Source organism: Ascaphus truei, chromosome 7, assembly GCF_040206685.1.
Source record: "Ascaphus truei isolate aAscTru1 chromosome 7, aAscTru1.hap1, whole genome shotgun sequence".
Classification (NCBI taxonomy): Eukaryota; Metazoa; Chordata; class Amphibia; order Anura; family Ascaphidae; genus Ascaphus; species Ascaphus truei.
The window spans coordinates 74,177,157-74,203,222 of NC_134489.1; the positions used below are offsets into that span (position 1 = coordinate 74,177,157).

General features: G+C 40.4%; 1 protein-coding gene across 4 annotated transcripts in view; it reads right to left on the minus strand.

Moving 5' to 3' along the window:
- Positions 1–26,066, minus strand: part of MAP3K20 (mitogen-activated protein kinase kinase kinase 20) — a 162,838-nt gene that overhangs the window by 82,459 nt on the left and 54,313 nt on the right. For all 4 annotated transcript variants that reach the window (XM_075609048.1, XM_075609047.1, XM_075609050.1 and 1 more), the window contains exons 3-7: positions 24,833–24,920; positions 14,916–15,017; positions 10,149–10,214; positions 9,451–9,479; positions 9,192–9,329 (exon numbers count right to left, since the gene is read on the minus strand). In XM_075609048.1, the coding sequence (XP_075465163.1) occupies positions 9,192–9,329; positions 9,451–9,479; positions 10,149–10,214; positions 14,916–15,017; positions 24,833–24,920 (423 nt within the window). The remainder of the gene's footprint in view (positions 1–9,191; positions 9,330–9,450; positions 9,480–10,148; positions 10,215–14,915; positions 15,018–24,832; positions 24,921–26,066) is intronic.

Consider the following 26,066-nt stretch of genomic DNA (forward strand, 5'->3'; position numbering starts at 1 on the left):
GCATAGGTGGAGCACTACAGAGAGCCTCCGCAGAATGTTAATATTGTACACAATGCACAGTGAGCAAAGCGCGATTAACATTTATAATACATAGGCATGATAGAGGTCATAGTAAAGTCGGCTTTGCGACTGAAGGTGCTGCTAACCTAGACCCTGGTAAGGCAAGGGCTGAGAACCGGCTGGTTCCTGCAGCAGAGAGGTAGGTGTCGTGCGTGGCGGTACATGTAAACCCGCAGTCCACGAACAACCCCCCCCCCCCTTTTGACAAAACGCTTTGGTAATAATAGATGTCAGCCTTGGTATAAATATACGTGCAGTGGCTGGTCAGATACGACCACTGTGTTGCACATATATTACAGGCTCTAGTCAGTAGTTTAGATAAAGCGCAGAATGGTCTCAGCAGAGGAGAACTTTTTAAAAGCCGGTGTATAACAGCTGATACAACTGGCTTCCCATGTCAGCGGGAAATGCAGTGCGGTGGGTAACTTAAGAGCCGTCACCCATGTGAACCCCTAAACCAGGATATAGGAGTATGCGGGTAAGTATATTATATTCACCTAAAAGTTTAGGAGATGCACAGCAAAAATATATACTGTGAGCCTGAGCGGTAGTTCGGAGTAATTCATTGTCCAATTAGGGCAACCACAGGTAATTCATATAACCACTCCTGGCTCAATTGATATGGGTACCCATTAAATATCAAAAAGGCTGCCGATAATGCTTCTTAAGATGTCGGTAGGAGCAGCTAATGGACGCGAATCATAAGTGAGACACAGGTGCCGTAAGGTAAGGTCAATGTAGATCCGGACCCTCCCGCCCCCCCACTCAGCAGGAAAAAGGAATGAGGCTTCTTGAACACAGTAGAGCACATAAATGCAGAACTGACACCGCATAGTCCCCTATATCAGCACTGATCATTGATATATCAGCGCTGATATGTTCGAGGGCATGCCTAACTAGACAGTGGGCTTGAAATACAGCCCCATAGGGCAGGAGGATCCTGCGGTATAGAGTATAGCCCGCAGAATCACTGTATCAAATACACGGAGGGAGCTGAAATAATGGTAGCAGTAACAGTATCGCTAAAGTGCTACTTTCAAAATGAAAAGCCTCCCACGTGTGTGTGAGAGACGCGCGCGTTTCACGTATGAACGCTTCTTCAGGGCACGTAAGGGGAGGTCCCTGTGTCTGGGTAGACCTTTAAATAGTCACTGTAGGTATGTCTGTAAGTGCACTTAACCCCTTAGTTGCTCAATCAGCACAGATGGTGTGTCTCACTGTGAGCAGTGCACCGTAGGTGGGCTGATAATCATAGCAACTATGATAGCCAGACCCTGAAGCCCCTAATGAATTGCAGACTGTGTATGTCATTTGGCAAAGCATTCAAGGGGCTGGGTATCTATGGCTTAACAATAATAAATCTAAATGTGAGGCATTATTGTTGTTAATGCTCACAAGACGTGGGGTAAGTATAATATTAAGTTTTAATATTCATTGATGTTAGTGATGGTTAGTCACTATGTGTCAAGGCAGGTATAACTATTTTCAGTGGTTAGACCAGGATGATACAATATCTTCCTTATTGATAATAAATAAATAAATTGCACACTGATGGTTTCCATATCGTTATTTATTGTGTTAAAGTTGTGGTTATTATGGCATGCTTGGAGGTTGACTAAGTCACTGCAAAGATAAATGTATGGCGAGAACGTGAATGGGAAGCTGAAATTAAAATGAATTAAATAAAGGGGCTGAAAACGAAACCCTCATTGAGTCCAGGTGGGCTCAGTGTTCCCAGAGTGTATATCCACCTAGACTCAATTGTAAGTAATTCAGTGTCCCAGTCCCCCGGTCTAATTCCTGGAGAGAAATGGTCTAATCCCACAAATGATATTGCCTTCAGATCTCCCTTTGGACATTTGTTTGCATGATTAGCAACTGGGGTATCCAATTTGTTGCGGATGGATCCCACATGCTCCAGAATACGTGTTTTGAATAGACGGCGTGTTTTTCCCACGTATTTTTTTCCACATTTACAGGTTCCCATGTAAATTACTCCTGTGGTATTACAATTTATGAATTTCCGTATGTGAAAATGTTTAGTGTTGTCATGGTTACTGAAGGTTTTGGATATAGTTATATACTGGCAGGCTTTACATCTTTGACAATGAAAGCAACCATCCACACGGGGTGGTAGCCAGGTGGCCCTGGGTATTTCCACATTGTAGTGGCTGTGGACCAGATGATCCCTTAGATTTTTGGCCCTACTACTGATAGGGAGGTATGGAATCACATAGGTCTTCGTCAGCCCACAGAATGTGCCAGTGTTTTTGTAAGACTTCCCTGGCCACCTTCCATTGTTTATTGAAGGTGCCTATGAATCTTACTGTTTTTTGTTCTTGTTGTATGACTTCATATTTGACAAGTTCCAATCTGGCTTGGTGTTTAGCCCTTTTATATGCCCTTTTTATTGTTTTCTGACTGTATCCCCTTGCTGTGAAACGGATTTTCATGTCTCTGGCTTTCTCTTCAAAATCTTTATTGTTACTGCAATTTCTTCTCAATCGTAGAAATTGTCCAACCGGTATACCTTTTATCAGGGGTCTAGGGTGATGGCTGATAGCCAAAAGGATGCTGTTGGTAGCTGTTTCTTTTCGATAAATTGTTGTTTCTAAAAGACCATTTTTGCCCTTTGAAATCAGTAAATCAAGGAAACAAATTTGTTCAGAACTGTATTCAAGGGTCAGGCGTAGATTGAGGTTGTTAGTATTGAGGATTTCTATGAATTGTTTAAGCATAACCTCAGACCCCCGCCATACTATCAGCACATCGTCAATGAAACGCAGCAATATGTCCACAAAGGTGGTAAAGTGTTCTAGTTCTTCTGAGAACACCAGTGTTGATTCCCACCATCCCAGATACAGGTTAGCATATGTCGGGGCACATTTTGTGCCCATAGCCGTACCCTGTATCTGGTGGTAGATGGTTTTGTTGAACCAAAAATAGTTCCTTTGTAGAACAAATTGCAATAATTCCACCGTGAAGTTGTTATGATTTTGATGGTATTGGCTGCGTGTACTCAAAAAATGGTTCACTGCCCGTATTCCCTGGTCATGCCTAATACTAGAGAATAGTCCCTCCACATCGAGGGTAACCAGGATACAGTCCTCTGCCACTGAGATGCCATCTAACTTTGTGAGGACATCTTTAGTGTCCTTGATAAATGAGGGTAGGGTGGTGACAAATGGTCTTAAGATCTTATCCAAATATGAGCTAGCTTTTTCAGTCAAGTTGCCAATCCCTGAGACTATGGTCTACCTGGGGGTGTTTTTTTATTTTTATGCACCTTTGGAAGGCTATAGAAAGTAGCAATTTTAGGTGTGCGGACCAGGATGTAATTATATTCTTTTTCAGAGATAAGTTTGGAGGTCAGACCTTTGTTGAGAATTTTGGTCAATTCCTTGTTGAACTTCAGGGTTGGGTCTGTCTCCAGAATCTCGTAACAGGCCCGGTCAGACAGAATTCTCATGTTTTCCTTCTCATAGTCCTTTGATCTTAAAATAACCAAATTGCCACCCTTGTCAGAAGGTTTAATGACTATATCCTTGGCTTTTGGCTTCTGCTAATTCTTTAAGGGCTAATTTTTCACCAATGCTCAGGTTGTCAAGTTGCTTGGTTTTCGGGAGGGATTCAAGGTCCATGGTGACCAGGTTTACAAAAGTATCAATATGGGCATATTGTTCCCCATAGGGCATAAATTTAGACTTAGGCCTGAGGTCAGTGAAAGGCCCCTCACCCGGTGGTCTTTCAGACTCAGCCAACAGGGCTTTGAGGTCTTCAAGGGCTTCAGTTTCCCTTCCGTCAGGTATAGGGACACCCTCACGGATCGCATTTTTTCTATCTCTAGAACTATACATTTTGTGTAATTTAAGTTTACGGGCGAATAAATTAACATCTTTGACCCATTCGAATGTGTTGCGATTATTTGATGGTGAAAACGATAGGCCACGTTTCAAAACTTTTATATGGTTCTCATTGAGGATTTTATCCGAGAGGTTTTTGATCTGAAGCTCGTCACATTCTAATACCCCTGGTAGCCTCTCGTTTTTTTTTGTTTTTTTTTGGAGGTATTCGTGTTGCCGCTTCTTAGAGCCCATACCTTTCCTTCTCCTTGTTTTTCTTTTTCTTTCCGGCCCTCTTTGGGTTGTCTCTGTTCTAAAAAAAGAGACCTGAGGAAGGTAATGGGCAATAGAAGTTCTTGGTCCGGGTGTGCTGCTTTCTGAGGTGGTAGGTCTTTCCTCCTCACTCTCGGATACCTCCCACTCTGTAGAGGACTCCTGGGTGTTAGATTTGGGTTTAGGTTGTTGTTTGCGACCTTTAGAGGCAAATTTCTAACTGTAGATCTTGCCTGTTTGATAATCCTCAGTATCTCTCTGGAATTTTTTATGTTTGCGCTCTTTCAGGTCCCCCGTAAATTTGTCTATATTACTCTTTAATCGTCCTTCTAACTCAACAAATCTGTCATTGGTTTTCCAAATATCTACTTTTGTCAGTAAAATATCCAGGTCTGTGTTAATTTGTGCTAGTTTTTCTTTCTGATAAGTAACATTGAAACATATACATGTACTTTTTGGCCTTCAAACATATAGAAACCAACTGATGCTTGAAGAGTCTGTCATTATTTACACTAGGAAGACAACAATACAATATTATGTTGCTAAATGCAAATCGCAATTATTAACTTTAGGAGTGCCAGAGGAGCCAGTGATTAATTAATACAATACTGAAATGCCTTTTTTACATTATAAGTCACGCCAGGCTCCAAACGCACTTACTTGAAATAATTCTGTTAATATTTTCCAACTACTTGGTGAACATGAAAAAATGATGAGTGCATTGACTTATCGTCTGTACTGATAATAAAGGGTTGTGGTTCAACACAATACAATTAACTATGATTGGTAATTGTTGTATTAATGACAAAAAAAAAATCTAAACTTTCCCCTAAAAATCCACTAACTATTAAGTAAGTATTGGGTACTGGATAGGTAACTCCATATAAATCATTAAAATATTGCAGCCTAAAAGATTTGGAGATGCAATTAGTTGATTTATACTGATGCCTGTAGTATGTGTAATGTCAGCAGTTTCCAGTCTTTCACTGAAAGGACAATAGTTCTCCAGCATAAGGTGTAATTTCAAATCTTTTACTGGAACATATGGATATTGGAAACATACAAACTAACTAATGTCAAGTGGGGCATTGGCAGTATCACCGTACAGAACTTTATATATTAAAAGAAAGGGGATGGCATTTCAGTTCTCTCTTGAAAGGGCCTTCCGAGAAAAAGAGTTTCTTTTTCTGGACCAGATACAGGTAGTCCTCACTATCCAACGTTTCACTTTACAACGCTTTATAATGCAACCCTATGGGCCGTTTTCCGACGCCTGAATGCGTTATCCAACGCTCACCGCCACTGATTAACATGGGACTCCCTTTAAAACGATTTCACTATCCAATGCTACTTCCAGAATGGATTCCGTTGGATAACCAAGGACTGCCTGTATAAGTAACCGGAGAAGGAAACCACCAATGAGAATAGAAGAACCCTCTTCTGGGATTTATGTTCAATACAAAATGAAGATGTTATTATCAAGACACCTAAATGACCTAACAAAATAATTTAACAAATGAACAAACTTAGCTGATTTTTTTTGTAAATCTGTCAACCAATTATAAAGGATAAGGCAGCTTCAATGTTCAACTCTCAAAATACGCTTTTCTACAGTAATTAACACTTCTATTAAACAGAGAATGTTTGTTACTGACATTCTCCTTTCTTGTAGTCCTGTCATGTGACATCACACACCTGTGGGTTATAGCGCCTCTCTACGTAGGGCAAAAGGCTAATTTATGGAAGGGTGGTTACAATATAGGCCTTCCTCTCCTGGTCAGTGTCGTCCCGAGCAGTGCAAAATAAAACAACAAAGGGGGGGAAAAATACCACACAATGAGGTGGTAATGTGGAAGTGTGTGAGCTGCCAGGACTGGACTAGAAGGAGAATATCGGTAAGAAACAATCTGTTTCTTCTGCGTCCCATGACAGCACATTCCTGTGGAATGTCCCATAGCAATAAACCAATAGTTAGGAGGGATCACACAACAACTTGCAGCACTTTCCTACCAAACGCTGCATCCGCTGAAGGAAAATATGTCTAGCGTTTAGCGTTTCAGAAAGGTGCCTGCTTTACAAATCAGTCACTGCTTTACAAATGTTTGCAGACAAGACCTCTACCGTCTCTCTCTAAGATGTCCATGCAGCCCTTCTGGCAGAAGTGATGGCTACCAAAAAGGCTGTCTGCAAAGTTAACCACTTATCAGCAACCTGTTGAAGTGGTTCACAAGGCTTTTGTTAAAAACATTTGAATCACCAAAGGCAGATCCCATGGAGGTTCAATTTTTCTAATCAAAGGTGTAATCTTCATAATGGGTTTAGAACATTTCGGAAACTCTTAAGACCCTAAAGACTGCAACTAGGACATTGTATTAGGACTGAGGTTGCCTGCAGAATTCATTGAAAGGAAATACCATCTGGATCCTCCTGGTGATCCATACAACACTGCTGGAAGGTATGCTATACCCTATTAAAGGCCTTATACGTAACCGATTTGCAGTATGAAGTTGCAAATTAGTGTGTACTGTATTACCTCTGGAGAAAATCCCTCTTTCGCTAGTCTCTGCCTCTCAAATTCCGCACAATCAGTCATAGTCTTAGTAAATCTTCTCTCAATGGCGGTTCCCAGTGTGGTCATTCTGTCAATTCTTCCAGCTTGGTAAACCAAATATTTGGGGGCCAATAGAGAATAATTGTGGGCCAATAGAGAATAATTGCCATCACCTTGTCTTTTTTCTGCTTTGTCTAGCATGCAGCACCCCTTGGTTCACTGGAAATGGAGGAAATATATAAGCCAGACTGAAATTCCAAGTCAGAATCATCACATCCAGACGCAGAGGATTGTCCACCTGATATCTTGAACAAAATACGGACAGTTTCACATTGATTCTGGTGGCTAAAATATCTACCTACTTGTGAACATCCACACCTGCTGAAAAATATCTTTAATACCTCTGGGTGAAGAGACCATTCCCCCAGAAGGATTTGACTGTGTCCAAGGAAGTCACTTTGATATTTTGCGACCCTTGAATGAGGATTGGCGACATCTGCGGTATGTTATTCTGCGCTTAGTTGAGGACTTGGTTTGCTCTCAACATTGCAACACTCCTTGTGCCCACCTGCCAGTTAATGTAGGCCACTGATGTCGAGTTGGTGGCCTGGATGGAATTCTGTGACTAGATCTTGCTAACGACATTGCATCCTTATGTTCGCTGGTAACACACTTTCTTGGGGTTTCCAAAACCCTGGATGGAATATTGATTGTAATGTGCTCCCCATCATAACTGGCTAGTGTTTCTCATTATAATTTCCTAGTAATATGTGATGAGAGGACATTCTTTTGACAGGACATTCTCGCATCATGTCAGAGATAGTGTGGCTGGAAGGGTCAGGCACATTCTTTTGTTATTAGCAAAATATTTCTCTGGAGCCGGATGCATGTTTCTTTTCCGAAGGTGGTTGTCATCAGTCCCAGAAGCTTCATAGAGCTACCTGCTGATGGATGATCATCAACAGATCATATTTCTGCATTCATTCATGAGAGAGAGGAATTTTGCATTTTGAAAAAGGAAGGAATATGTCTTTTTTTCCTCTGGTATTGAATATAAGATCCAGAAATGGCAGCCTTTATAATTGAACCAGACAACTATTTTACCAATTCATAATCCAACCATACTTGACAGGAACTGAACCACTGGAAATATTTATTCTTAGTTGCTCTGCGAATTTGCTTTTAATATCCAGACAAGTAAAGTACTGCTATACCTTCCAACCTCAAGACTGCTGCCAAGATAACCATTATCTTTGTAAATACTCTTGGTGCTGATGTGCACAATGTCCGATGTTGCCTTGTAAATCCGGAATGGTAAATCTGAAAGATTTTTGGTGAGTCTTGCAAGTGAGATCTAGCTCCACCATAAAGTCCTTTGGCTGTAGACTGTTTATCACAGACTTAACTGTTTCCATTTTGAAACATTTGTAAACTATATACTTGTTGACTTCTTTTCCAGAATCCTTCACAATTAAAAGCAGAATTGACTAAGTACTGTAGAATCTTTCCTGCACAAAAACTTCCATGATCGTGTTTGAGACAAGTAGTTTATTGAATGCTGTTTTGACCCATCAAAGGGGACAGCAACTCCACACTATTTGTGCGGTGGTAGAAGACTGCATAGCATATGTCAACAGGAATCGAGCACCCCAACATCCAGTTTTCTTAATACAGTCCTCCACATCAGGTCCACCTCCAACAAGCCTTATGTCCCCAGAAAAGCCTCTACAACTGAAGGGATTAGACCATTGACTGACTCCAAGAGAGTAACTAATCCCTCACTCTCCCAACACCAAATCACTATGCATGATTGGTGGAGAAGTAGCTCCTACTTGGCCCCATTACGCATGGTCAGAGGAGCAACATAGCCATGTTTATCCTTACAGCAAATGAACAACCACAGCATGTAGTGCTTGAACAGATTAAAATAATTGCCCCCATAGATCTCCAGGGAACTTTCCAGTTGAACCCCCCCCCCCCCAAAAAAAAAATAAGTATATGTGTGTGTATATATATATATATATATATATATATATATATATATATATATATATATATATATTATATATATATACACACACACATGTACAGTATATGTTGTTTTTTGGGGTGCATGTTGGCTAATAAAATAACTATGGCCGTTTCTCTTACATTATCCCTCTAATATAAATTCTCTATTACAATTACTCTCATCAATGTATATGATAATAATTTATTCCTGTAGTGTATTAAGTAGGGCTTGATAAGCAGCAAGGAATAAGGAAACAAGTTGTATTAAAACACAGAATTCTTGAAGTGGCACAGGGTATGGGACTGCGTGTATATGGTGTATCTAAATGTGCTCAACAGTACATTGTTAAGTTGCAAGGTGGTGTCTGTACTTTGGAAGTCATCAATATCTGGCTCACATACTTATCAATACAGTACATATTTCATTGTAAAACAAATGTGAAAAGTTAACCTACCACACCGTATGAATATGTGTCGCACGTTTCAGACACTGGAAGACTCTGAATTACTTCTGGGGCCATCCAAGGAAAGGTCCCTACTAGCGACATATGCGTTGTATGAGAGTGGAACCTTGAGGCACCAAAGTCACAGATCTGGAAAACAAGATCAAATGTTCAAGACATTATTATTTGTTTAGGGCTACAGGGGCCAGCTAGACATCACAGGGTCAAAATACTAAATGGGGGTTCAAGGAAAAAATCGAAGTCATCTTACCTTTAATACTCCATCAATGGTTATAACAACTGGAAATGAGTAAATAAAAGGAATAATGAATTAACACAAACTGTAACTGTTACATACGCCTATAATATATACTACCTTTAACTGTGCATGCAATGTCTTGTATGTAATGTATACCCTGTTCACTTATGTAACTGTATTTGTAACCATGTATTATTTGTCATCTTAACTCTATGCCCAGGACATACTTGAAAACGAGAGGTAACTCTCAATGTATTACTTCCTGGTAACACATTTGATAAATAAATAAAATACAGTACATCTGATTAATAATTGTACAAAAGAATATCATTAAGAAATAAATTGGTGTTCTGGTAGACAGGAATATTTTTGTGGGGGAACTCACATGACCAAGTTGGAACTCGATTTTGTGGAAGTTAAATGAATAGAAATGGTGCTGGAAAATGACAAGGGGTGGATAATGTATCTTCTGTCACATTACCTTATTTAAAACTGGGTTATTTACTACAGTTTAGATATAAATGAATGCTTCCTTGCTGAGGGTTCCAGCACGTGTTTCCTTACAAAAACACAACTGATTGTGAATACATTTCCTATAGGTTCTTTAAACTCTCCCATCAAGTCAATGGGATTGGCAGAATGTATTACAATTCATTATCAGCCACAGCAAAAAAAAGTTGATATTAAAAAAGAAATGTTAGATACTTTACCATTTCTAGATTTGAGATCTCTGTGTATTACTCTTATGGGGGCTTCCATGTGTAAATAATGCATTCCTATTAAAACAAGAGAAAGGGAGATGTTAAACCAAAGAAGATCCCGATAAATGTTCTTCTGTTCACCCCAAATATCTTCATCATTGTCAAACGCTGTATTTGTACGTGTTAGAGACATATTGATGGGAAAACAACAATTTTTAAACAATTTTCTAAAATCTTCAGCCCTTATCACTCTGGATTAGCATTTCTTACTTCATGTATTATCATGAAACAACCCACAACAAAAGCATGTGTTATGTGATATATACTCTGTGATATGTTTTGTGCATTATAAAGTTTGGTTAGTGACACACTGTGCTCATTTGCATGTGATTACCCAGAATCCCTGGCTGCAGTGGAAACACTGTTTGCTAAGCGATAATGGTGGAAGACAGGATTTACTGTTTTTCACCTACAAATACAAAGCTATTAAAGCAGCAATACTACCCTAACTTCTTTTCTTTTAATCTTATTTTTACATGTAAAGCACGTGACAATGTATAATTCTATATTCTTACCTAAGATGGCAATCATTTGGTGCTTTTGTTATAAATCTGTCAAAATCCTGATTGTGTGCCTAACAAAATGGCTGCCTTCTAACTTTGTGCTGCAGTCTGTGAAATGCTGTATAAGATTTGTAGCATTATATTACTAAGTGTAACACATTATTGTTACAGCGATCAGAGTAATAGACAGTCTACTATTTGGAATACAGCAACAGATCTGTTTGTGATACTTTGTTGCCAAAGGGCAGAGCTCAAAAAGGGTTGGGCAGTACCTGTTTTAAATGAGGAAGTGGATATGATTTTCTAAATGTCAATACATAATTAAAAAAAAAATGCAGACAGCATTATCTAATACTACAGTGCTGATTTTTTTTAAACCATAGGATTTTTCATGTTTTGCTGCTTTAAACATATTTTAAATAATTAAACAAAACATTCTATGGAGGAGAAGTTGCTACATTGTCTGATCTCACTCTTTACTGCCACTTCAGTATATGTTGCTCAATGGTGTACTTAACAATGAAACAGCTCTATTTTTGCAAGACTGTTATGGCATTGTTATAATGAGACAGGCCAAGTTTTATACTTTGTGCTCCACTGGTTTGATGTGCAGTGCAATGTAAAGAAGCAGACTACTGGATGTTAAATGCTTATCTTTACCCTTCCAGTATTATCTTATCATTGTTCCAATTGCAAAACAATTTGTACACTGTGTCCATGAATGCATGGCTATGTTCGTTGCAGGGGTTTTTACCACCCTTGTTGGTTCAAAGAGATGGAAGAGACTAGGTAGATGCATATGGTCGGGCAATCTTAGGGGTGGTGGTTCATGAAGCTCTGATCTTTTGTATCTGAGCTCCATCTGCATTGATTTCAATAGCCGTTAATGCTGATCAATGACCCATTATCGGAATTTAGTGAATATCTCCTTAGGATTTTCCAGCTGGATCCAGGTGTCTGAGAGACTGATCCAGCCCCCATCTGTTAATCGCCTCTTTATCTGCTAGGTAGAAAGGACCAATCATGTCATTAGGCTCCACACGTATGTTTATGTTGATTACTTTGTGTACAGGTAAACAGATTTGATTACGAGTAGGAGTGGATGTTACAGTGAATAAGATGATTGCAAAACTTGCTTTCCAACATGGAGGTTCTGCGAGTTATAATGTTGTGTACATCACAGTGCAATTGGGTGCCCTAAGTCAGTGGTGCTCAACTCCAGCAAGCCCCCCCCTAAAAGTCAGAAAAGGTCAGTTTTTTTAGTGTATCCCTGCTTCAGCAAAGGTGGCTCAATCTGTCGCTCGTGGAATTTTGTATGAAAAATTGCATTGGAATCAGAGATTGTATTCCTGCAATGAACGAACCTGCCCCTGATAATCTGAAATCACACTGTCATTATCCCAGATTGGGAATGGGTTCTCCGTTTCTATGGTTACCTCTGTTGAAGTACGATTTTATATCAAATGAATTTTAAATCCTAATGCTAAAAAAAAATATGACAAATACTTATTCTTGTTTAATGCCTTCAGCAATAGAAGGAATTTAATGAAAGAAACATTTCATAAATGAGTTTTGATTGGGTTTTTGTATATTTTCTTAAACCTCCACCACACAGAAGATAGGAGAGTGAAAACATTGCTATTTATGAATATGAGCTATTTTGGGATATCTTCAAGAAATTAAATAAGTATGAGGTTTTTAATAGGATTACGATGGAAAATATGCATAAACGCTATGAGAGATTGGCAGTAATAACATTTACAGTATGGGAACGGCCATAACATTGTCTGCTAATCTCGCCTTCCACTTTTGTAACCTTAAAATAATGCATTTTTCACGTGTTCTGTTTATACCAGGACAAATTGTGGAATAAAATACTCTTTTTCATTATGTCTAGGTGAGAGGAAGAGGAAAATCTATTTATATGCATTTTTTGTGAAGAACCAAATAATAATAAAGCGCTTTTAGCACTGCACTCAACTTCACAAATTTACTGATAAAAGTGTCACTGGCCACCCTAAAAGCTTTAATAGTGAAATAATTATAGCTCACAAATTAGCACTTAAGCAAGTAGATCGGAATTGAAAGAATGTAGTTTACAGAAGAACTTGCGTGAATGTACAGTATGCTGACTGAGATACTCGTACATGAGAACAATTCCATTAGTTGTTACACTCAAATATATTGTATATACAGCACCAGATCATACCCAAACACAGCATACTTTGCATTGAGATTAAGGCTTAAAGGGGTCATAAATTGAGTCACCCCTGGATATAGCATTAGATCACAAATTATATCCCAAATGTACAGAGATGTCCGTATTTTGTTCCAGGGGAGGAGAAGATACTGTAAGTAAGTCAGTTTGTCTTGGAGCAAGCTACTGTATAGCAAGAAACACACAGTTTAAGACAACAAAAATATAAATGTGCAATTTTATTGCAACCTTAATTGGCAAGCAACAGGAAGCAGGTAGTTGATATTCCAGAAAAGGGGTGCAGCTGTGCCCCTTGTTCCATAGCTTGGATAACAATGTATATGGGTGAATTTCAGAACAAATTTGTGTTTACTAGTCAGTGCCAAACATGAAGGTAACTTAAAGCACTGTTTAGTCAATATTGGCTATTATATCCTGCATTGAATATCTTACAGCACCTTCGAATCTGGTAACATGGATATTCTCTGTTAGAAGAATCCAGGTTTTGGCCGTCATAAAATCTGTGATTTAATTTTTATATATATATCCCTCTTTCTTGTGTATTGTTATGACCTGTAATGCTCGCCACATACATATGGTATATCTGTATGTCAGTCTGTCATCAGTTCCCAGCTGCCGTGATATGCTGAGGTTTCCGAGCCTCATCTATGGACAATGGAATTCACAGTCCTGAACATTCCAATTTACAGCAATTGGAGAAAAAAGGTGCACTCGCTCGGCTCCTGCACAAATGCATCGGGTGCACGTAAGGGCACTATCAATATTAAAGTAAAATCCCCTTCCGATGAAGAAAAACATCGGCACTACAGAGGACTATTTCCAAAGTGAAAAATCATCTATTGGACAGAACCAACGTTTCGGTCTGCAAATCGGATCTTTGTCATCTTGACCAAGTTCTGAGTTGCGGACCGAAACGTTGATTCTGTCTAATAAATGATTTATCACTTTTGAAATAGTCCTCTGGACTGCCACTGTTTTTCTTCAACTGAAGGAGATTTTACGTTAACGTTACAATTGGTTTTCTTTAGCTACTTGTAAATTGTAACGTTAAAGTAAAATCTCCTTCAGATGAAGAAAAACAGCGGCAGTCCAGAGGACTATTTCAAAAGGGAAAAATCATTTATTAGACAGAATCGACGTTTCGGTCCGCAACTCAGAACTTGGTCAAGATGACAAAGATCCGAGTTGCGGACCGAAATGTTGGTTCTGTCCAATAGATGATTTTTCACTTTTGAAATATTCCTCTGGAGTGCCGATGTTTTTCTTCACCTGAAGGAGATTTTACTTTAACGTTACAATTTACACTAAAGAAAAACAATTGTTATACACTGAGAAACAAACTAAACCAAAGCTGTAATGCAAGAGTAGAATATATAAAGGAGGGTCATAAAACACATAACATTTACAAAATATTAAATATAAAATGTAATGGTTTTCATTCGCTATTGTCTTTGTATGATTTGTGATGTCAGTGGCTTATTTGTGCACCCACTCATGCACTCTGAGGGGGTTACTCATTAAACTGCGATGGTGCCGATCGAAGCACTATTGCAACTCCAAGTTTTTTTTCTTTCTTCAACAAATGTCGTACCTTACATTTTTACATTAAAAAAAAAATTATACATAGACCTTATAGATTTTACATTAAGACACAGTATCAAACATACATGACATTACAATACAAGACAAAACTTAACTAAAAATAGACACGTAAATGCATAGCAATATTCTTTTGAGTTTGACAGTATATAACTCAGCAATTAAATTTTGCACTCGAGATTATATATATATATATATATATTATTTTATATATATATATTATATATATCTATTATTCCATTATCAGTTTGCTTTCTCTTTCTGCTATTTTCTTAAGCTCTTCAAGATGACCCATCCTGTACCTTCCAACATTTTAATTATTTTTTTCCTTTTGTTCCGGGGGTAGCACCTCCAGGTTTAATGAACAACCCCTCTGTGTTCAGTTGCAATCCTCACCTTTTGCTACATCTGTTGCCCAAGCCATGATGTGATCCATGTCCATGTCTTCACTCCTGTTACTATTAATGTAATCGTAAAGCGATCCGCAAGCTGCATATTCTAGACGACAGAGATACAAACATGACTTGTTCACATTGTGCAATACATCGTAAAATTAAATCTTTCAGTTTTGAGGATTTGAAAAAAAAAGTAAATATGATGGCAAAACCAATTAAACATTATACAGTATCTTAACAAGAGACCACCAGAACTGCCAAATGACATAAGCCTACATTTACCCCCCTATTATTTAATACAGAAGCGATTGCCTTTATAGGAAAAGATTCAATCTATTTAATGCATACTAACAAATTGCAGTGTCATTTTAAATAATATCCCAAGGTAGAGTCCTACTTGGTAACATATATTTGAATTATTTGCAATAAACACATAAGGCTCCGTCCTGTATTTCGCATGTATATGTTAAAATTTAATTTAATAGTTGTGAAGCACCTTAGTGGACCAACATGAGCGTTTTTCGTAGATGGAATAATAGAGAAAGGAGGTTTCAAAACCTCACAGGTCTCTACTTCAAGTGTATTCTCAAGTAGAGACTTGTGAGGTTTCAAAAGCTCTTTATACTATAATTCTATCTACACGCAAAGGCAACCTCAGCCCTGTTTAGTCGATCTACAGTATAATTCAAGAGCCTAAAATGTAACTGTGATGCAAAGTTTCAGGACCTGTGCTTTCTCTATAATGCACGGTTTCAGAATCGGTAATAGGTCGGTGATACAGTTCCAGGATCTGTAATTGGTAAACTGTTCAGAACTCCAGAGCGCTAGGCCACGCCCCCCGGTGGTTCAGCCATTGAGGGCGAACCTGCCGGGTGATGTCATGGCTGCGCCCAGTCACGCCCCCCCCCATCTTTCCCCCTGCAGCTCTCTACAGACCGGGGAATTTACTCGCCGCCAGCCACACAGGTGCAGGTGCAGCGCAAGCAGTGGGGCCGTAACCTTACCTGAATTCCACCGGCTACAAATGATGCCCGTTGACATGCAACGCGGCTGCAAATGATGCATCAGGGTTACGTGACATGGCCCTGCGGCGTCATTTGACGCTGGATTAAAGGGAATGGTGGGCGCAATACTAAGGGAAGAGCAGGCAGGGGTGCCCAGCGCAGAAGGTTTGCACACCCCTGGTATAAGGGATTGTGTAAATTAGTACACAACATGCACAGACCAAGTAAATGCCCCATCTATTCCAAGGGCACCATACAGAAGGATTTCTAATTATTTTTATTTTATGTATTCTCTTAATATAATTATTAGACATACACAATCTTAGCACGCTCGAACCCCAGTCCCATGGTATTACATGTTTAATTGCCAACTGCAGTGCTACTTGGAAAGTGATTTTCAGTATGCAACAGTGAACAAAGAATGGACATGAAACACGGCAAATTATTTGATTAATTTCTATATGGGTTTTTTTCCTCATAAGTATAGGTAATTTAGTTAATCGTTTGGCCAAAACATGTTAAGCCTCCAGCCACGTCAAATACACCCGATCGTGGATGAATCTAACCTGCTATTCTCTGAATTTTAACATATTTATATAGGACGTATATATATGTGTATATATATATATATATATATGTGTATATATATATATATATATATATATATATATGTGTATATATATATATATATATATATATATATATATATATATATATATATACTGTATATTATATATATATATATATATTTTTTTTAACATCCTTTCCTAAAACAAGGATCTCAAATTATGTCTGAACTAATTCAGAGACTATGGAGTTGCTAAGGCTCGTGAGTCCCGAATATATATTGCAGCGGTTCCTCAGTATGCTGGCGCCACCTCGATTGCAGCCACATTACACAAGGAGCAGATTAATGCATGTTGGTCGGTGAATTCCAGATCCAACTCGTGTCTCTGCCACAAATGCAGTTATCACTAAAGGTTAACATGTTGTAAGGAAGCTTTTGTTTGGTTTGCAGTGGGCAGATATTGCAAAAATGGTAAAGATAAACACAGCAACTAATGTAAATGTATTTGCCATTATTAAAAACTCTGAGGATTCTATCTCCCTATTACATTTTAAATTGATGTGAAAGGCCATTACTAATCTTCGTCTGTTTTTGCATGTACCGAAGACTATTTCATTGTAGGAAATAAAACCTTTACGTCATATGACACCCTTAACGGGACCCATCTCTCTGAGATAAATGATTCACCTTACGCAGCTGTGCTGTTCTGCATTTGTTATCCTGATAGATAAGTGACATTGTTTACTTAATGTGAATCAATTTTATAGCCAGAACACATTAAGTATCTTGTGTTATCAGTCAGCTAATATTAACCTTGCAGTACAGTTAAGGGCATGATATCAAACTGTTACAATGTATACTACATACTATATTCACCTCAATATAAACATATTGTGACATAGTCCAAAGATGTTAGGCAGCTTTCTGCCCCATTTTAGGTCAGAAAGTGCAGGAATAGTTAAAAATGATCCATTCCACAGCTTCACATTAACTCAGGCAGCTGGATGGAAAATCCAGACCACAGATTACAATGGGTCTAGTTCTCCCTCACCTGCTCTTCTAATCACATGCACAGGTATTTAGAGCAGAGAGGTTTGCATTTCAGTCTCTCTCCTTAGGGGCTGGGGGTGTTGCTGCTCCCCGGAATCCAGTTCGGGGTGGACGGCCCCTCTAAGTATCACAGTACCAGAGGATTTGCCTGGACACTTGGGACAGAGTTCCCACCACAAACAGATAAGACAAACAAATATGTATTGCTGTTTCTAAAAGACTATGCTGTATCTAGTGACCCTAAATGAGAGGGCATTGTTTTAAGCTGGGGAACCAGGTTAGTTGGCCCAGCATCAGTTAGAGGTTGATTATGATGTGTAGTTAGATCCCTGAAAGGGATAGGATTTTGTTTATATAATTTGGTTTCTTGTTACTTGAAATAACAGTGTGGGAAATACTATGACACTGATATAAGTGAACCGCTGAATGAAAATGTCTGAGTGCCTCTAACCTACACATGTTAAAGCTGCAGTACCTTACTTGGATGAAAATAAAGCAGGCAGAAGCCTGAGTTAAGCAACGTAATACTTTGCATGTTCCTCTTTGTTGTATAATTAACCCTAGAAGACTGTGTCGGGAAGAACCCAGACAGACGTCAGCGCTACAAAAGAGGGGCGTTTGTCACAATATGCATTTCTTGTATTGTCTCTATCTATTTTTATTTCTGGTTTTGTAGTGCATCACAAATAAAGTGAAAGCATGGAGTTGTCTAACACCTTTCTGGTTTTCACGGTTTTTATCATTTTATATATTTTCTATAGCTTTGCAAATTTAGTGCCAATATGCTTAAATGAGAGTTTGTTGGTTCACATTGGCTTGCACATTGGTTAGCTGTATGTAAAATGAATTTAAGAACGAGTACATTTAGTAATCTACATATTGCCATGGCTGGTCCTGGCTATCTTTCTGCCTCCCTGTCACGTAAGCCCTAGTGACAGGCTATCCTATGGGTTTACCCCTCCTCATGCTGCCTCTCTAGTGACTGGGGTGGAGGTGAACTGGAGTCTGTGTACAGCCAATCATGGTGCAGACCCTGTGCCCTCCCCCTTTGTGCCTTATGGAGGAAGTGTCCAAATTATAATCAATTAGTCCAGCTCTCCCCCACATGGGGTAGAGGAGTGAAGCTCTGAGTCTCTCCCAGCTGGGAGAGAGCGTTCAGCTCAGCCCCTCCTGGGGTTGAGACATGCCTTCAGCTCCTCCTGGAGCTGAGTGGAGCCAAGATCTGTGCAGAGCACAAGGCCTCAATGTTGCCAGAGGGCCAGTACCATCCAGAGGTCTGGGACCCATTCTAAACCATGATGCATATGCTGTGATGCTGTAAGGGCCACGGACCTGCAACCGCCCCGCGCATCATCCCGAGCACCACTGTGCATGCGCGGTGTGCCAACGGACCGCATTCCTTACCAAACGTGCGCAGCACGCACGCCAAAATGGCGTCATCCGACGCCGCGGACTCAGGTTCCGCCCCCGGATCGCGCCGCACACTGCACGCGGAGCTCGCACGTGACACGTGCGCCATGCCGCCTAGCTCCGTGTCAAGATCCACTAGCTGCCAAACAGCTACAACTGCTCATAGAAGCATTCATTAGCTGCACAAACAGCTGCACCTGCTCATAGATGCATTATTTAGCTGCAACACAGCTACACGTGTCCTTGGAAGCCTTAGACCTATCACGGCCGCCATGGGGGCCGTGCCCCCACTCCACCCCCTTAGGGGCTGGCTGATCCTGCCTATATATGCTCACCAATGTTACAGGAACATTGGCTGAGCATAGATATATGTTACTCTGTGTTTACCCTTGCTGTTCCTGCCTTGGTCCTGTCCTGTTGCTTTGTTCCAGTTTTGAGCTTCTGTGTACCGAACCGGCTTGCTTTGATTACTCCAACCTCTGGCTCCTGATCTTGGCTACCTCTGACTACTCGCTCCTCTCTAATCCTGAACTCGGCATTGCACCTCGACCACTCTCCACTCTCCAACCCTGACATTGGCAAAAGTACCTTCTACGCTCCAGATATCTCCTACGTTGAACTCAGCAAGTATAAAGACTACTCTGATCTCTATATCCCTGACCCGGCTCTCAAGGCAAATCTACACTCCGGACGTGGCCCCCGTGCCTGTGGCTGGTGTTTGTTACTACTCCCATATCAGTACCAGGGTCTCGTCTTGTTTGTGGTGAGCACAGTGTGACAGATGCCAACTTCAGTGGCTGCACAAATAAAGAATCCTTTTTAAATACTCCTGCATAAGTAACAGTCTATTGGGTAGGAGTATGAGAGAAGTCTGTCGTGGTGGGGACTGTCTCCAGGAACCCTGGACCCTATTGCGATTGGAGGAGCTGATGACACCAAGATAAGAACCTGAAGATCACCAAAAGCCTGTCCTGTGTCCCCTTACCATCGTGGACCCTCAGCATCTCCTGGACCCTCACAGGTAACAAGCACCACAACACCTGTAGCTTAGGCAAGATCTCCCAGAGGAGGGGTGAGGGAAGCTGCGCTACATACCTATATACGCTAATATGATCTATGGAGGCAACGTATCAGTTTGCCAGTGTAAAATCACACCGTATATATGTTATGGTGGGTACAAAAGTGACAAAAATCCTCCACTCTGTAGTGTACAGCAAATAACAATAACACTTGTGAGCGCATTCGCATGTCTCAGGCTGTGCTGAAAAGCTGTGTAATGCTCTTAAAATTGACACTAAGTAAAAAGTGACACTGTGTGCTCATTTGCATGTCTTTTCCCAGAATCCCTGGCTGCAGAGATAATGGGGAAAAGCAGGATTGCAGACCTGTCTGAGAAATGTCAATGTGCTCGAACGTGATATTTTTATTTGCTGTAAAAGTGTTAAATAAATGTCTTCTTTTTTTACAATGATTTGGTGTCTTAAAGCAGCAACCTTTCCTAAAATCCAGTATTTGAATCTTCTGTGAACAAGAGGGTCCCCTGTAACTGAACCACGCCACTCGTAATGATAATAACAATAGTAGTTTTTCCCCAACTATATTGCTGACAGTGTGTGCAGCACGGTACGTAGAAATTTGCAGGGACAATGAATCCCAGCTGTGCAAAATTTACAATCTAATGTTGGTGCCTGAGGCACAGGGTCACATAGTAACTTGCTTAAAGTCACAAGGAGAAGTAACACTGGGGTACGACCAGGCCCAATCGCTATAAAAGCAGAGACATTGTCACTGTGCTACTCCTCCGATTGCTGAGATATGAAATTTTTTACCTTTGCCAGTAATTGCAAGACAAAACAAGGGCCCAGATTTACAAAAGGGTGCTAAGCAGGGCCGCCGACGGGGGGGGCAGCCGGGACAGGTGTCCCAGGCTCGGTGACTGGGGGGGTACCGTCTGGCGCTGCAAGTTGGACCCGACCTCAGGCCAGGCCCGGCTGCTGATCGTTTCGCGGCCAGGTCCCGGCTCTCCCTCAGCTGCAGGCCTCTTTCTTCCTTACTCTGTCCACGCCGAGCTTTCAACTCTGGCGCACGACATGCCTCTCTGACATCAGCGCGCCAGAAGTAAGCTTGGCCAACTTCCGGCATGCGCGGCATGAGAGGGAGGCCCATCGCGCACTGACGTCGGAAGCTTGCCATGGGACAGAGTAAGGAAGAGGCCTGCAGCTGAGGGAGAGCCGGGGCCCGGCCTCACCATTCACAAGGTAAGTGTTTTTTTAATATATATTAGGAAGGGGGGAGGTATTATTTTATATGTGGGAGGGGGGAAATATATATTTTGGGGGAGTATTTAAAAAAATATATGTTTTGGACTGGTGGAGGTATTTTTTATAAGTATTGGGGGTGGGGTTAAATGTATTTAGGGGGTAAGGTTTTTTTGGTATGTATTTTGTGTGGGGGGGGCGATTGAGTGAGAGTGGGGTAATTGACGGAAGGTGGGGGCGAGTGAGAGGAGAGAGGTTGGAGGGAGTGAGAAAAAGAGGGAATCAGAGTGAGACATGGGAGAGAAATACATGTGAGAGGGGGTGAGTGAGGAAGGAAATACATGCGGAGTGGGAGAGAGTGAGAGGGGGTGAGTGAGCCTGCCTCCAAAGAGGCAATCCAACTTAGGCTGTGTCCAGAGTGCAGGAGACGGCACAAGCGATATCATTCGCACCGAAAACAAACATTAGGACGCCAATGTGCCAGTGTACGCGAGTGTGCACAAGCGCTACGCGGTGACTGCTGCTTCACGCAACAACCTTGATTGAAGATGCCGCACGGCGGCCGGGTCACGTGAGTGATTCGCTTGGCGAACCAGCTCTGAGACGTCACGACCGCGCCCCCCGACACGCCTCCCAGTCGCCTCTGCCTGCAGCACAGAAATCTCTCCTGCTTGAGGCGAGCGTCACATCGTGCCCACGCGCGTGCACGCACGCTTACACTATGGCCGAGGCCTTAGATTTGGGAGAGGGTTCAATTTCCTGTGGCTGCTCCCTTTTGTGTGATATGACTCTGTGATCAGCAAGTGCTTGTGCAGCTCAAGTCTCCCCTCCCCACTGCCCCTTCACTGTATTGGTTCTCTAATAAGGACAGAGCGGGATAGGGGTAAAGAAAACTCTTGATTGACAAACACTTCCCCTGTTCAGAGGCCCATAAGAAATTCAACTTGTAACTCATTTCCAAAAATATGAAAGCAGCCAAACCTTTGCTAGATTTGTTTAGGCAAACCAGTTACACTTTTTCATTTTGTTTAAATGAAGTCATGAAATGATGTACTCTGCCGTTTGTATTATGTTGTGTACCTGCCCAATAAACATAGCACAGAAATGACAGTTTAGGAACTCAAACTTCCTTAATGTGGTGGCTCATCTTCTTCTAGGCATTACCCTTATTTTACTTAGTGATAACTTCCTGATTCATATTTTCCAATGTAGTTGTGCTTGGAACAAAGCGAAATCACACTCTGCAGGGAAAGTGCTTTTATAAGAGCAGATCAAGTGAACAGGACACAGCTCTACTTACAAAGAGAGGTGCCGCTGATATGCATGTCAGTGGTGGTATGATAATGTCCAAAAATAAAACATAGATAAGTCTATAAATACATACAATACATGTATCAACGATCTGTGCTGGAGAACCTTATAATTCTGATACGATGCCTCTGTCCCTTCTGACTTGCCACATTGGGTTTGACTTATTTCTTTTATACTTATTACCCAAGGGTATACACTGATAAGTGTGCTTTTCTAACAATGTTTTAAAGACTGCCCATTTATCTTCTACATTTTTCCCGGCATAAGCAGCATCCCATTGTATTATCTAGATGAGATAAGATCAGCTCTTTGTTAGCTATGAGATCCAGAGTTTGTTAGTTGTGGAAGAGATTTCTTAAGAAGAAGCCACTTGGGAAGAAGCTTTGTGCAACTCTGAGAAACTGCAGTAGACATTTGCAGGTAAGAAAGAACAGAGAAAATCTCTTTAGGGAGGTCTCTGCACCTACGTTTATAGGATATCCCAGTTTCCCAGTTGTAAGTGTGTGTTGCTTTACTGGAAATAGTTGTTGATATTTCTTTTGCCAATAAATTAATTTGATAAACTCTGTGTTTCTGTCTGGCGATTTGATCCCTGGTGTGGTTGTCCTCGTCTCCCGTGACAGGTAGTATGATACCTTTTATTGGACCATTAAGTAGTTGATATGTTACAAGCTTTTGAACCTCTCATCACAGATGACTCAATCAGTGGCTCTGTCAATGACTCACTGAAGCAGGGATATCCTTAAAACCTGACCTGTTGGTGGCCCTTGAGGATTGGAGTTGGCCACCCCTACTCTAGAAAGTGTTTTCCTTTTCTCCAGCGCCTGCCTCTAACTCCTGAGGGATTACTGTCATTAGGTCAGTGGTTTTACGTTACATAATTACCCTTTCACATAGTATTTCTCAACCCTCTTTCCCTGGAACAGAAGTCACACGTATCTTATATATGAATGTGTGGCTGGTTGGTTATTCCCAAAACACTAGGGTCCCATGAGGAGAGGTTTTAAAACACTGCTTTAACCTATAAACATATCAACGCTATTAGTTCACTTTGATCCTAATGGGACTGATCCTTTAACCAAGTGGTTCCCAACCTTTTAACATTATGCCTCCCCTGCTAGAAAATATTTATTCTGCCAACCCCTTATTAATGTATCTTATTCACTACTCATCCGACTATTGCTAACAAAACTGTTTGATCGATCCCATGCAGTATGTCCTGAACTTGTGGGGACAACACACACACAAAACCTCAAACTGCACCTCAGTATGTGCAGACAGCATAGTTGGTAGAGCTGTCAATTACTGTGGTAGCTTCCAAAGTCACCCCCCCCCCACAATGCTTTGCTGCTGTGGATACAAAGCATTGTAGGGAGCGACTCTTTGGAAGCTCCATCTGAGGGAGAAGGAGTGGCTCAGTGAGTAAAGACACTGACTGACACTGAGATTGTTGCAGGGGAGCCTGGTTCAATTCCCGGTGTCGGCACCTTGTGACCTTGGGCAAGTCACTTTATTTACCTGTGCCTCAGGCACCAAAAAAAAAAAACCATAGATTGTAAGCTCCACGGGGCAGGGACCTGTTCCTGCAAAATGTCTCTGTAAAGCGCTGCGTATAACTAGCAGCGCTATACAAGAACATGCTAAAAAAATAAATATCTGTACTTGCAGTTATACCACCCTGTTAAGGTGCAGTTTGGGACCTTAAGTGTGCAGTGCCCACACAGGCTCAGGAACCCACTAGACTACCAGGGATAGGCCATAAAAACAGTCTTCTTACTCCAGGTTACATACAGTAGTGGGTGAGAGGTACAGTGGCATAGTAGGTTCATTGATGGACACATTGTGTGAGTAGTAATTATCGGTTATTTTGGGGCAGTTGTACTTACATGGAAGAATGTGCCTTCTTGCCCCCAGAGCATCCAACATTGTGACAGCAGGATAATCTGTCCATCACAAAAGCAATGACTTTTATAACTAAAATATCTTAAAAGTCAGCTCCAGGTTTTTTTTTTTTTCTAATAAAAGAGACTACGTAAGGACTCCTTTATTAAAATGTGTTCAAAACATGGAGGCAGAACCTTAAACTCTTTATTTTCTGGGAAACATTATTTAATTGATTATCACCCTTTTGCATACTGTAGATATAACCTAGAGGGTGCACTGTTACCTTCAGTTCTTGTTGTTTGTGTGTGAGGTTATGTAAAACACTGACCGCAACAAAGACAAGTTCAATAAGACAGAATAGATACTGTAGACAGGGTTAGATTTAATAAGAGTGCAATAAGTGAAAAGATAGATAAACATAAAATGTCCTTACCTGTAACAATACAATAATTGGGAGGTTCAAGTACAGCGCCATAAAACTGGATGATGTTTCTGTGACTGAGCATGCTCAGTATTTCTGCCTGTTAAATACAGAAAACACCTTACTGTAATAGCATATATTTACCAATATTTACATATAGGTATATGGGAGTTTAATGGATTTTTAGAACAGTTTGATCATTTTATATGAATTAAGTAGAAATAGCTGTGTTAGTCTAGATGCGATGGTGCAAAATAAAAAACGAGGACTTCAGTATTAGATGAGACCTTTTTTATTTGGACTAACAATAGATATTATAAGACAAGCTTTCAGGAGTTCTCCTCGGGTCAGCAATGGACACCTTGGTGACACCGCAATATGCCAATCTTTCTATGGCCAATCTTGAACAGAGATTCCTGACCACATGCCTCCACAAACCTTACAATTGTAAATCAGTGTCACTGACCTGAGGAAGAGAGGAGAACTCTCAAAAGCTTGTCTTATAGTATCAATTGTTAGTACAAATAAAAAAGGTATCGCCTAATACTGAAGTACTTATCATTTTATATGAAACTTCCTAGAAAGAGAAAACCAATATTTAGTCCGTGAGGCTAAAGGTTTAGTTTCACACGATCCGAAAATCGAAGTATTTTAGTACAGTAGATGTTTTTCAACAGCTTTTTATTATTATTATTATTATTATTATTATTATTATATTAGATATTTTATTATGTACAGAATTACCTTTCTTTAATACATTAAGCACCGTAAAGAAACAGAGTAATGCAGAAGGATAACTGTTGCAAAAACAAGTCCTGATGAATAAAACTCTCATAGTGGGAATTTTTTTTTTGTGCTTTTCACAACCTATTCTAGCATTTTTGTAGTAATGATTTTGACGTGTTTACTTGAGGTTTGCCTGGAAAAGGTAATTAGTAACATTTGGGCCAACTTTCCTTGAATGAGAATCCACGATCAGGAAAAAGGTAAGAGCCCACACTACTTAAAGAACGTCACATATAAAAACAAGGAGATATTTATGACCTGCAGCATTCTCACTCTTTTCTTGCACCCACATTGCGGGTTTTAGTTAATAAATCTGCTCCGTTTGTAGCCTGGTTAGTTAGGGAAGGTAATATCTGTAAAGGCATAAACTTGAAAAATCTCAATGTTTACAGGTATTTCACCAAAACTAGGGATAAACATATATAGTAGAAAAACATCACAACTAGCTCAGTACCGATGA